At 33.6% G+C, this 13497-nt stretch overlaps 2 protein-coding genes across 2 annotated transcripts; both read left to right on the top strand.

The window, feature by feature from the left end:
• Nucleotides 1-1790: 1790 nt before the first annotated feature.
• Nucleotides 1791-4996, top strand: LOC21412438 (elongation factor 1-alpha). Its single transcript, XM_024173111.1, has 3 exons — nucleotides 1791-1885; nucleotides 2802-3277; nucleotides 3735-4996. The coding sequence occupies exons 2-3, from the start codon at nucleotides 2816-2818 to the stop codon at nucleotides 4620-4622; spliced, it is 1350 nt and encodes a 449-aa protein (XP_024028879.1). The 5' UTR covers nucleotides 1791-1885; nucleotides 2802-2815; the 3' UTR covers nucleotides 4623-4996.
• A 5884-nt stretch (nucleotides 4997-10880) lies between these two features.
• On the top strand, nucleotides 10881-13447 carry LOC112093827 (elongation factor 1-alpha). The gene is made up of 3 exons (XM_024173114.1): nucleotides 10881-10955; nucleotides 11615-12090; nucleotides 12212-13447. The coding sequence occupies exons 2-3, from the start codon at nucleotides 11629-11631 to the stop codon at nucleotides 13097-13099; spliced, it is 1350 nt and encodes a 449-aa protein (XP_024028882.1). The 5' UTR covers nucleotides 10881-10955; nucleotides 11615-11628; the 3' UTR covers nucleotides 13100-13447.
• Nucleotides 13448-13497: the final 50 nt, after the last annotated feature.

The following is a 13497-nucleotide window of genomic DNA, read 5'->3' as shown; positions in this document are numbered from 1 at the left end:
CATTCTTGAACCTAAATTAAAAGCATATCACCCATGTCCACATGCAGCCAATCCAAGTAATTAAATTTGAAAATAATGTGGGCTGAGAACACGGTTGAAATTTAACACATTTATAAGCAACCTTTAACTTAGCTTTAAGGAGGGAAGCTCAAGGTTCAACTTTTCAAAAATCAAATCAAGTTGTAACATTAAAATCCACAACATCCAGCCACTAAGCGAAGGAAAAACATCAAGACAAAAATCAAATTTTCGGATTAGAAAAGGAAATAAGAGAAAACCCTACCTCAATCTTCTTGAAATCTCATGGAAATCCATCTTCAAATCTTGAAATCAATTTTAAGGTTGAATTACCCATCAAAAATAGAGTGAAAACCCTCTATTTTGGAAGCATGGACAGCACCTCTCATGGAGGAAGAGAGGGAGAGCCGAGAGAGAGAGAGAGAGTGAGGGAGAGAGAGAGAACGTGAGAGAGAGAGAGAGGAGGAGAGATAATAAAATAATTAGAAGTGAGATGTTTTGGTCTTAAAATCAGATTTGGAACTATTATGCAACATTATTAAAATGCCCTCTCAAGTGCATTTGTTATAAGAAATTTTAGTAAATAAGATCTTGAACTCAAAATTATCTTTTCTAAACACTCCCGCCACATAATAGATAAAATAAGTATAAAAATCTAACAAGGATCTTTTTATAAAGTTCAAAATATTTGGGACAAAATTATAAATATATAAAAGTCAGGGGTCAAACTATAATTTTTGAAAATAATTTTTAAAATCGTGAAACATTTTATAATGAAATAACTATAACTAAATTTGAAATGCAAATTTTAAAATTTTTTAACACTAACAACTAACTTAAATTAATTAATCTCAATTAATTCAAGCGGGTGTTACACCACCTAACGTGAAAAGCTACCATACCTACTCCCACAACGTGTCCTGTCTGTGTGTGAATGGCACGCGCCAATCTCAACCATCTGTCAATTTCAATATCGTTTTAAAAAATAGAAAACTCCCTGCATTTTTGTTATTCAACTTCATAAATTACGTGGATGAGAAAAAATTCAAATTGAAAGTTTTTTTGATGCATTTAAATGAAAAGATTTTTTTTTAAAAAGAAAGTAAATCTTTTAAGAAACCCATTTTTTAAAGTGAAGAAATATAGGGCGTACATAGAAGTATTTTTGAAACTATAAAGGGTTTTAATTTTGAAAAGAAAATAGTTAGAATATTTAAATATATTAGGGTGGTTTAATAAAATATTAGAGTGTTAATAAAATTTCTCTTTATTTTTCAAAGAGTACAAGAAAAACTCTTAAAGAATTTATCTACATGTAGGGACCGTTTTGTTCGTTGATTCGAGTTAAGATGTAACTTTATATAAGAGTTTTTTATTATAATAAAAAAAATAGATATAACTGTTCTTGAGAGTTTTTTACTGTAGTAAAATTTAAATTTTAAACTCTAATCGATAAATGAGATATTTATTTCAAGAGTTTATTTTTAATTTTAAATCATGATTCTTAATTTTTTATAATATTTTTTTATCATAAAAAACTTAAATTTTAAAAATTAAAATCATAAATCATAATTTTAAATTGACGAAGAAACATTTCACAAATGATTTGGACCCTAATTTATCTATTTGCTTGAGGAACGAGCAAGAAAGAACGGTATAATTGTAAATCTGTTCGCCATTCAGGGGTGAAAGAGTAAATTAGGCCACGAGCGATTCTCCTCCTCTCTAAGGAGCCCTAGATTTTTTTGCTGAGCTATAAATAGAGGAGTAAGCACCTTCACAAACACTATCGCTTACTCTGTCCTCTCGCTGCTCTAGGGTTTTATATTATCTCTCTGCGAAGCCGCCGAATTCTCTCTCTTTCGAGGTATGGTTTTTCGATTCTTTTCTCTTTTCGATTTTTGATGATGTTTGATTTCATTTCTTCAGATCTTATGGCATTTTGAACCTTTTTTTTATTGGTAATTTGTTTTAGACTCGATAGGACTCATTCTCTCGATTTTGTTGATCTGTGCGTAGAATTATTATTTCCTGCTTTTATTAAATGTAATCCCGTTTGAGGATTTGATCTGATCGTTTATTTTAGATCTGTTCTATTTGTTCACATTTCTGGGTTTCGATATAGAAAAATGTTTTGTTATTTGAATTTTTGATGTTTTGTTTTGACTGTGTAAACTATTTATTAGGCGGTACTAATCTAATGAGTCCACTCGTTAATTATTTGTTAAACTTCTTTTTCGATAAAAAGTTTGGTTATTGAATGAATTGTTTTGTAAAATTTTGTCTTTGACAAATATTTCTTTGCGAGTCTTACTTGTGCCGGGTTTTCTTTGATCTTTTGGGTGTTTATTCTTGAATTTTTTACGTTGGCTGAATAAGTTCTTACGTTTTCCCGTCAGAACTATATATGAGTTTTGTAGTTTTACCTAGTTTTGTTGTCTCGGTTTTTGGCACCTTTTTTATGATGTGCCAAACTACCAAATTTGAAGGTTCATAGTTTTCTGAGATTTTAAACGTTCATTTTCTGTATTTCAAGATGAACAACTTATGCAATTTAGAACTGATAACTTTTTTTTTATTAAATGAGTTAACATTTGACAGAATATCTGTTCTTTTAAAAAATAATTATTTTCAATTTGTAAAAGTAGGGACTATCATAAAAAGGCCATCAGCTCCAATGTCTCTTTTTGTAATGATTATTAATTATTAATTTTGTTGAGTATGTTGAATACTTATTATCCTGGTCTGATATTGGATTTCTCATTTATCTTTTTTGTGTTCAGGTTTTTGATTCATCATGGGCAAGGAAAAGGTCCACATCAACATTGTGGTCATTGGCCACGTCGACTCTGGAAAGTCGACCACCACCGGTCACCTGATCTACAAGCTTGGAGGTATTGACAAGCGTGTGATTGAGAGGTTTGAGAAGGAAGCTGCTGAGATGAACAAGCGTTCATTCAAATACGCCTGGGTGCTTGACAAGCTCAAGGCCGAGCGTGAGCGTGGTATCACCATTGACATTGCCCTGTGGAAGTTCGAGACCACCAAGTACTACTGCACTGTCATTGATGCTCCTGGCCATCGTGACTTTATCAAGAATATGATTACTGGAACCTCACAGGCTGACTGTGCCGTTCTCATCATTGACTCAACCACTGGTGGTTTTGAAGCCGGTATTTCCAAAGACGGCCAGACCCGTGAGCATGCTCTCCTTGCTTTCACCCTTGGTGTCAAGCAGATGATCTGTTGCTGTAACAAGGTAATATCTTATTAGTCGATATGTAGATAAATAGATATATGTGTGTATATTGCTTGATTATGTTCGTGTTGGTGGTCATTCTACCCGATAAAGGGACTCTCGTGTAAAAATGCATTGTTGTTGAGTTCTGCTATTGGCATTTGGGGACTTTATGTCCGAAACCATGAAAGCGGTCCACTTTATCGGATAATGTTTGTCTCTTACTTGGAGAGATAGCCAAGTTGGTGTAGTTCTCTAAATTGAACTATTGAGGGTGCGATTCCCTCTCTCTCCCCACTTCTTCTTTAGTAGGTTGCATAATGTCTTCTTTGTTTGTCGCTTGCTTATATCTGTTTACTGGTTAAAAATTGTTTCTAACTTTGTGGTTCTAAATTGTATGGGCAGTTTGTCTGGAGTTGTTATATGATACATTCATTTATTTTCTTGAATCGTTGTTTTGTTTCGTTATTGTTTATAGATGGATGCCACCACTCCCAAATACTCAAAGGCTAGGTACGATGAAATTGTGAAGGAAGTCTCATCTTACTTGAAGAAGGTCGGATACAACCCTGACAAAATCCCATTCGTTCCCATCTCTGGTTTCGAAGGTGACAACATGATTGAGAGATCCACCAACCTCGACTGGTACAAGGGTCCCACCCTCCTCGATGCTCTTGACCAGATTCTGGAGCCCAAAAGACCAACAGACAAGCCTCTCCGTCTCCCACTCCAGGATGTTTACAAGATCGGTGGTATTGGAACTGTCCCAGTGGGTCGTGTTGAGACTGGTGTCCTCAAGCCCGGTATGGTTGTGACCTTCGGACCAACTGGACTAACCACTGAAGTTAAGTCTGTTGAGATGCACCACGAGGCTCTCCAGGAGGCTCTCCCGGGTGACAACGTTGGGTTCAACGTTAAGAATGTGGCCGTCAAGGATCTTAAGCGTGGTTACGTCGCCTCCAACTCCAAGGATGACCCTACCAAGGAGGCTGCCAACTTTACATCCCAGGTTATCATCATGAACCACCCTGGCCAGATTGGCAATGGCTATGCCCCAGTTCTTGACTGCCACACCTGCCACATTGCTGTCAAGTTCGCTGAGCTTCTTACCAAGATTGACCGTAGGTCTGGAAAGGAGCTCGAGAAGGAGCCCAAGTTCTTGAAGAACGGTGATGCCGGTATGGTGAAGATGATTCCCACTAAGCCCATGGTGGTGGAGACCTTCTCCGAGTACCCCCCACTTGGTCGTTTTGCCGTGCGTGACATGCGTCAGACTGTTGCTGTTGGTGTCATAAAGAGCGTTGAGAAGAAGGACCCAAGTGGAGCTAAGGTCACCAAGTCCGCTGCCAAGAAGGGAGGGAAGTGACTGGCTTTTGGCACCGAGATTTTCGTCTTGATTGGTGCAATATGGAACTACTGGTTATGCTTTTACTGTCGTCGTCCTAAAGACTTTGCTTATTTGGATTGTGTGGTACTATTGAGCTTTTTAGTCAGTTTTGTTTTGAGTCGCGACTTTTCTCGTTCTAGTTCCATGTGGTCGCTGTCCTTCCCTTGCGCTCAGAATTGGGTGCTTGACAGGCGGTGGCCGCATTTCTTGAGTCGGTGGCACTTTCTTTTATGAAGGGGTGAACAGTTTTCTATTAGCTCTTCTGATATTTGCTTTCGTTGAACTCATATTAAAGTTTTGGTGCTACTTTATTAGATTTACATTTTGTTATAAAATCTTTTTTGTCGGTTTAATTTTTGCTTAATATTTACTCGGTTAAGAGTTTTTTTTTTGTTTGTCAACTATTTGATGGATGGATTATGGAAGCATATTAAGGAACTAGCTAATCCACGTGCTTCGCGCGTGATGCACGTTTACAATGCTTAATAGTATATTTGAGTTATAAAAGTCATTTCAATTTATTTTTAAAATTAGAGTTTTTAGCACATTTGTCTTCTAAATAAATATGTTGTGGTTTAGCAAATTATTCCTTAAATTTTTAATTTTGATAAATTGTCCTTTTAACTTATAAATTTATTGCAATGTGTCTTATTTTGAGGATAATTGAAAATTAGTGTTAAAAAAGCTTGTTCAGTTAAATATTTATGACTCATTTAGTTCGTTAATTTGAGTTTTTAATTCGAGTTAGGATGTGATTTTATATGAGAGTTTTTTACTGTAACAAAAAAGTTTAATATGACGGTTCCTGAGATTTTTTTACTGTAGTAAAACTCAAATCAGTAAAATGAACGAGACCTTTAACATTCCAATTAAGGGTGGCAATTTGTATTAGTATATCGTGTTCGTGTTAATTCATTTATTAATCGTGTCAGAAAATATTAACTCAAACACAATTTGTTTATTAAACGTGTTAAAAATGTCAATCCAAACACGACTCATTTATTAATCATGTTAATCGTGTCAACCCGTATAATTCGTTTAAATTAATATATTAAATAAATAACTAATATAATAATAATTTATTTAACATGGTTAATACATTTTTAACATATTTATTGATCCATTTATCTTTTTTTTGAAGAAAACTAAATGAGTTTTACCTACAAATATTAAAATTCACAATATATATATTTAATAGGTCATATAAATTTTCATATTATATTACATATCATTAAATTTACTGATAATACATAAATAATTAATCATGTCACTTCGTAATGGTCAAATGGACATTAAGCTCCGAACTTTAGCTCTAAGTCCTTGAAGGCAAAACACTTAGTACAATAAATGCTTTAGGGGTTGTTCTTTTGGAGTGTGACTTTAGTGTAGTTTTTGAGTTGAATTTGAGTTATAACTTGAGTTGAAGTTGTAACTTGAATAAAGTTGAGTAAAGTTGAATAAAGTTAAAACTTAAAAGAACGTGAACTTAAATAAAATTGTAACTTAAAAAAATCATGAATTTGAATAAAATTATAATTTAAGTTTAAATTTTTTCTAAATTTTATTGTCAAAGAACAACTCTTTAGATTCGTAATTTTGGAATCACCAAAACCCGCCAAGTGTAAAACGTTAACTTTCTAGAGGTAAAACCGACCTTTGAGAACCGGAAACCCGAAACTTAACTTAGAATTTCCTAAGAGACCAGTAACACTCATAACTTAATCCAACCATGACAAGAAGTCCAAATAGGCCCACAAGCCCAAGCAGGAGTTAAAGTAACGTTTAGGTGAAAAGGTGACCGATTAGGCAATCTAATTAAAGGCACAATAGAGAATAAAGTAACTCGTAGGTTAACTATTAAGGAAACCTACTAGGTTCTAGGGTTAGAATCTTACTTCTAAAACCCAACTCAATCTTAAAAAGGTTTAGAACAGGAAAGGGCCCAATTAGATTTAGAGAGTAACCTATATGTGACTTTAAAGTATACCATCGGGAAATAAACTTAGTTTCTAAGTTTTTAGGAAATTAGTAAAACTTAATTAGATAATTAATTAATTAATTAATGGTAGAAATTAAGTGTCGAATAAATCAAAATTATCTGAAAAACTAATGAAATTAAATTAAGTAAATAATCAAAATTAACTTATTAGAAAATTAATAGAAGTTTAATTAATGTGACTTATCTAGAGAGTTAATTAATTAATTAAGGAAGAAAGACAAATAATTATTTAGTAAAGGGCAATTAAATCAAGTCAGTTAATGAAACCTTAACAAGGATTAACTAGTTAACCAAATGAAATGTATTAATTAATCTAAATGTGAAAGAGAAATTAAGGGAAGGGGTAGTTAACTAATTAGTAAACTTAATTAGTTAATTTACGTAGAAAATGTACATAAATTAATTAATCCTAAGGATGCCAACGATAATAAATTCATAGGACTTAGTTAAATCAAGTTAAAATCTCGAAAATAAAATGACGGTCAATGATTGGTACTAAATTGAAACAGAATCATTGTGTTATAAGGAAAGTTACTGTGAGTAATCGCTAAGTGCAGGCACCCAAGTGGGTACAAACCTAACTTATAGCATCAATTGTTTTAAAATGCTATGTTTGAGAAATTGCTTGCTTGTTTACACTTATTTATATTCTCTGTGATGTGATTGATGAGCATAATGAAATGTGTGTTCTTTAAAGTACTTTACAAAATTATACTTTTGTGACACAGATAATGAGTATGATGTTAATATTATATCGCCTCTTAACAAAGTATGTTATAATGATTAATTTGTGACATGATCATAATCACATGTTCACTTAAATAAGAGGCTATAGTAATGATGAAATGTTAAGTACCATACCGCCCTCCAACATGAGTACGCAAGGAACTTTCCTTGGGCTCATGTGATGAGAGGTAATAAATATTTAATTATGACCCTGGGATAGTTGGACTAAATGTTTGGGTCACTCTCACACTCTTCTTAGTCTCGCGCATATGGGTACAAGCATAGGTCCCCTAAAATAATAAAATACATTTATGTAATTTGAGCATAAATGGTCATGCATTTCTACATGTGTTTTGTGTGCAAAATGTTTTATGAGGATATTTGTACTGGCTCAGCTTTAGCTCACAAGTTATTCATGTTGTAGGTAAATAATTTACGACTCAGTGATGGACTTGACAGAGGACGTGTAAGGCGGTGGTTTGGGTCCAGATACCACCATGTAAAGAATTTCACAAAGTTATTTTGAGTTTAAATTCTGAAGTTATGTTTTTCATATAATCAGATTTCTCACATAATTAAGTATGGTTTAGAAGAATGGATCTAAATGACTATGTCTCTATGTTATATGCTTGAAGACTTTACTAGTATATGTTTAATCATGTTAAGTTAAAGAGCAATTGGAAACTCTTCATAATTACATTATCTTGCATTTCTTATGTTTAGGTTTTGAACTTGTATTGATGATTAAATTAAGTAAATTCTGAAGCTTGTATGCTTAAAGGATAGATAATTTTAAATTAAGTTTTCAAAAAAAATATTTCTGAAATTTTAGTATTTCTTTTATTTGAGTCTTGAAGAAGAAAACTGTTTGTGCTAAAAGTTCATGGTTAGTAACAACTTGTGAAGCTGGGTCATTACAAATATAGCATATGAGAAATTTGGCACAACAAATAACATTGAATTAGAGTATTTTTTACACTCAAATTTTAAATTTACAATTGGCACATTAATTATAACATTGCATTAGAGATACTTTTAGTTATGAAATAGTTGCATGTAAGGTTTTCTTCCATCTAATGGATGAAGCAGTCAATGTTGCTAATATTTTAAAGTTTATGGATGACATATAACCGTTTTCTAAATTTAGGGATAATAAAAAATATACATATTTGAAAAATAATTTGTATGATTTTTCAAAGTAAAAAACGTATTATTAGATAATCTCCAATGTAAATACTAATGCAAATTGTATATTTAATATCAAAAAGTATGATATGGTATGTTATTTTCATTTTTACTCCAATGTATAATGCTATTTAAAATTTAAAACTATTTTTTTTCATAATCATTAAGCTTTGAAAGTTGTAAAAGTAAACTTTTATTTTTAAAATAATTAGAAAATGTAAAAGTTGCAATTGATCACATGAAAAAGTAACATTTCAACCAATAACAATAAAATGACAAAATTTTCATATGCTATATTTGATGGAAAATTTAGCACAAAGTATAGCATATGAGAAATTTAGCATAACAAATAGTAATGTATTAGAGAGTATTTTTTACACTCAAATATTAAATTTATAATTGACACATCAATTATAGTATTGCATTAGAGATGCTTTTAACAAGTTATTTTTCATATATTACCAAAATACTTTCCTTAAGATAACTTTAACCTGCTTTTCTCTAATATCTATTTCTATAATTCTTTTCTATCCCTCTTCATCCGCTTGTCATTTGTCAACTCTCAGTCCTTTTTGTTTTGCCTTTTCCAAATCTTTCTTTTTTGCTATTTTTCTTTAGGAGTTTCTATGATAGATACAGAGAAAATAAACTATTAATATCTTTTTACTTTTAACCATCATATATGTACTAAAAATTGTTTATTTTACATAAACTAGCACTAGACCCTGCAAGAGAAAGTTCCCTTTCTTTTACTATTTAGTTTTATTTTTTTTCCTTTTGTTTTTTGTTTTTGTTTTGGTGAAAACCTCCTCCACAGTTTATTTAATGCATGTTTTTCTTCATTTTCATAGAAGCGCATCGCAATATAATTAGAACATAAAGGTGCTTTTAGTAAAAAAAAAAAAGTAAAGTTTGAAATAAATTAGATTAATCATTATAAATAAAATTTACTATCTAATTTCATGTGAACCCCATAAATAATTTACTATCTGATTTTTTCTATTAGTTTTTTTCCATTTTAAATGTGCTCTAATAAATTGTTTTGTTTCACAAAACTCAACTAGAAGAATAATAAATAAGTACAACTAAATCTTAGAACAAATTTTAAATTTTCGTATTCAAAAAATGCATGAAGTACATGCGTGAAGCGCATGCTTCTAAGTTCTAACTAGTCTAGCAAAAAGAAACAAAAATCCTATCTTTAAATTTTAGAAAAAAGCCTTTTGAGATTTCTCATCGTTCCTTAAAACAAAAGGCGATTAGTGCAATTGATTTCTAATCTTTTAAATTTCTAATTAATTGATCATTGATCTTTTAATTTTGATAATAAATCAATTCCCGACTCTAGATTCACTGAAAGATTTGGCCAAATTGATAACGGTCGTCCAAAATTGACTGTAATATAGGTTAGTTTGAAGGGTATTTTGGATGGAATAACCAACTAGGGAGAAAATAAAAGGAATTTAAGGTGAAAATTAGGCTCATGAAAGAGAATTATGGAAACTTTATCTAGAAGATTTTAGGCGAAATCGACATAAGAAAAGGTTAGTGTATGTTTAATAAATAGGTTTTGCTATAGTGTAAACTCATAATTTTAGTTCAGCTATAATGTTTTTCTTACAAAATAATTTGAATTTCAAAAATTATAATTAAGAATCTTAGTTTCAATTCATAAACTAAATGAGTCCTTAGTATCTGTACACATAGTACTCGTCCTACACAACCTACCGCAGGGGTAAACATGCATTTCTAAGTCCTCCATTGCAATCAATTTTGGATGCTCATTACCAATTAGACCAAAACCGATTCCAAAAAAAAAGACCAAAACTATAATAAATCAAGAGGTTAGTGACTGATTTATTAAAACTAAAAGATCAAGGATCAATTTACAAGAAAATTAAAAAATTAGGGACCAATTTTGTTAATTACTATTATCATTATTTGAACTTAATTTCGCTGTATGTTTTATGAGTTCGAATTATTGTTCAAACTTTTTTTGTTATAATGTTCTCTCTCAAAATTTAATTTTTTTTAAAAATTTTTATGTTTAAATCTATAAATGAAACGAGAGCTTGTTTTAATTCCTTTCACAAAAAGAAAATATGTCGTTTTTTTTTTTTTTTGTATCAATTTTTAATATGCCGTTAGTGTTTGACCTACTGGCTTGAGGAAAAGGCCAGTACGGCAACAGATAGGTAATTTCCTACACCATTCAGGGGCGAAAAAGTAAATCAGCCCGAGAACGATTCTCTGCCCCTCTTAACAACCCTAGTTCATTCCGCATCTATAAATAGAAAACAAAGTCCCTTCACAAATCCTATCTCTCACTCTGTGGTTAAGCTGCTGTAGGGTTTATTGCTTTCTCTCTCTTCGCATACGCTTCTACTTATCTCTCGTCCAAGGTATCATCTTTCGCTTTCTTGATTGGTGATTTTTGTTTTAGAAGAAGTTTAGTTTAATTTCTTATGACTTTGGTGTTCCAGATCTTATGGTTCTTATTTAGTTTTTCATATTTGTTGATCTGAGTTTTCTTGATTTTTGCCGATCGAACTCCGAAGTTATGTTTCGGTAATTTTGGTTATATGAAGATGAATTCGTGTATATACTTATTATATGATGCTTATACGAAATAATCCTGATGAAGGAATTGAGCTGATTCGTTACTTTTTTTTTCCTTATCAGAAGTATGTTTGGATCTGTTCCTTTTGTTTTCATTTCTACGTTTTTAATGTAGAAATATATTTTGTTATTGAACGTTTGAATAAGGACAAAACAAGTATTTGTGCTCTTTGTGCCTAAATTTACTGTATGTTTTAATCTCTCACAAATGTCGAGATTTGTCTGTTTTTATTCATAGATTTTTTTTAAAGTACATCTGTCTTGTTAAATTTAAGTTTTCGCTATTGACTAAATGGGTCCACTTTTTTACTGTCAGAATGTGTATTTCTAGTTTTATATTGTTTCGTTTGGTATTCTTTTATTAAGATTATTAATGTGCTGCTTAATATATGATTTTCTTGGTCTGAACTTCAATTTCCCATTCATTTGCTTTTGTGTACAGGTTTTTGATTTATCATGGGTAAGGAAAAGACCCACATCAACATTGTAGTCATTGGCCATGTCGACTCTGGAAAGTCGACCACCACTGGTCACCTGATCTACAAGCTTGGAGGTATTGACAAGCGTGTGATTGAGAGGTTCGAGAAGGAAGCTGCTGAGATGAACAAGCGTTCATTCAAATACGCCTGGGTGCTTGACAAGCTCAAGGCGGAGCGTGAGCGTGGTATCACCATCGACATTGCCCTGTGGAAGTTCGAGACCACCAAGTACTACTGCACTGTCATTGATGCTCCTGGCCATCGTGACTTTATCAAGAATATGATTACTGGAACCTCGCAGGCTGACTGCGCTGTTCTCATCATTGATTCCACCACTGGTGGTTTCGAGGCTGGTATTTCCAAGGATGGCCAGACCCGTGAGCATGCTCTCCTGGCTTTCACCCTTGGTGTCAAGCAGATGATCTGTTGCTGTAACAAGGTATTTTAATGTACTGTCTTTGTGCTTCCATGGGTCATTGTTTGTGTTACGATGCATTGTTTTATGTTTTGTTTTAAGTTTTCTAACTTAATCTTTTTTTTTTTCTCTTTATTCTTTATAGATGGATGCCACCACTCCCAAATATTCGAAGGCTAGGTACGATGAAATTGTGAAGGAAGTCTCATCTTACTTGAAGAAGGTCGGATACAACCCTGACAAAATCCCATTCGTTCCCATCTCTGGATTTGAAGGTGACAACATGATTGAGAGGTCCACCAACTTGGACTGGTACAAGGGTCCCACCCTCCTCGATGCTCTTGACCAGATTCTGGAGCCCAAAAGACCAACAGACAAGCCTCTCCGTCTCCCACTCCAGGATGTTTACAAGATCGGTGGTATTGGAACTGTCCCAGTGGGTCGTGTTGAGACTGGTGTCCTCAAGCCCGGTATGGTTGTGACCTTTGGACCAACTGGACTAACCACTGAAGTTAAGTCTGTTGAGATGCACCACGAGGCTCTCCAGGAGGCTCTCCCCGGTGACAATGTTGGGTTCAACGTTAAGAATGTGGCCGTCAAGGATCTTAAGCGTGGTTACGTCGCCTCCAACTCCAAGGATGACCCTACCAAGGAGGCTGCCAACTTTACATCCCAGGTTATCATCATGAACCACCCTGGCCAGATTGGCAATGGCTATGCCCCAGTTCTTGACTGCCACACCTGCCACATTGCTGTCAAGTTCGCTGAGCTTCTTACCAAGATTGACCGTAGGTCTGGAAAGGAGCTCGAGAAGGAGCCCAAGTTCTTGAAGAACGGTGATGCCGGTATGGTGAAGATGATTCCCACTAAGCCCATGGTGGTGGAGACCTTCTCCGAGTACCCACCACTTGGCCGTTTTGCTGTGCGTGACATGCGCCAGACTGTTGCTGTTGGTGTCATCAAGAATGTTGAGAAGAAGGACCCAAGTGGAGCTAAGGTGACCAAGTCTGCTGCCAAGAAGGGCGGGAAGTGACTGGCTTCTTTAGTTGAGATTTTCCTCATTGATGCAATATGGAACTTCTTTTTATGGTTTTATTATAATCGTCGTCTTGAAGACTCGGCTCATTTAGATTGTATGTTCTTGAGTTGTTTAGTCAGTTTTGTACTTTTGTGTCTTGGTTTTGTTTGGTCCATTTCCATGTGGTCTCTGTCCTTTCCTTGCGCTCAGAACTGGGTGCTTGACAGGCGGTGGTCACATTTGTTGAGTCGGTGGCACCTTCTTTTTTGAAGGTAGTTCTTGTCGAACAGTTTTCTAGTGTTTTATTATTTGCTTTTGGCGAACTCAAAAGTTTTGGAGCTATTTATTTGCTACATTCTCTCATTGATTATGGTGGTCTATTTGATAATATTGAAAGCTATTTCTATAAGGCA

The sequence above is a fragment of the Morus notabilis genome, unplaced genomic scaffold (genome assembly GCF_000414095.1).
Source record: "Morus notabilis unplaced genomic scaffold, ASM41409v2 Scaffold783, whole genome shotgun sequence".
Lineage (NCBI taxonomy): Eukaryota > Viridiplantae > Streptophyta > Magnoliopsida > Rosales > Moraceae > Morus > Morus notabilis.
The sequence above is the reverse complement of the archived record's forward strand: the minus strand, read 5'-3'. Positions and strand labels throughout refer to the sequence as shown.

What these genes read in the sequence shown, in the direction of transcription:
- LOC21412438 (XM_024173111.1), top strand. Translation starts at nt 2,816, where the DNA reads ATGGGCAAGGAAAAGGTCCACATCAACATTGTGGTCATTGGCCACGTC. An exon ending in TGATCTGTTGCTGTAACAAG is followed by an intron (nt 3,278 to 3,734) that starts GTAATATCTTAT and finishes TATTGTTTATAG; the next exon opens with ATGGATGCCACCACTCCCAA.
- LOC112093827 (XM_024173114.1), top strand. Translation starts at nt 11,629, where the DNA reads ATGGGTAAGGAAAAGACCCACATCAACATTGTAGTCATTGGCCATGTC. An exon ending in TGATCTGTTGCTGTAACAAG is followed by an intron (nt 12,091 to 12,211) that starts GTATTTTAATGT and finishes TATTCTTTATAG; the next exon opens with ATGGATGCCACCACTCCCAA.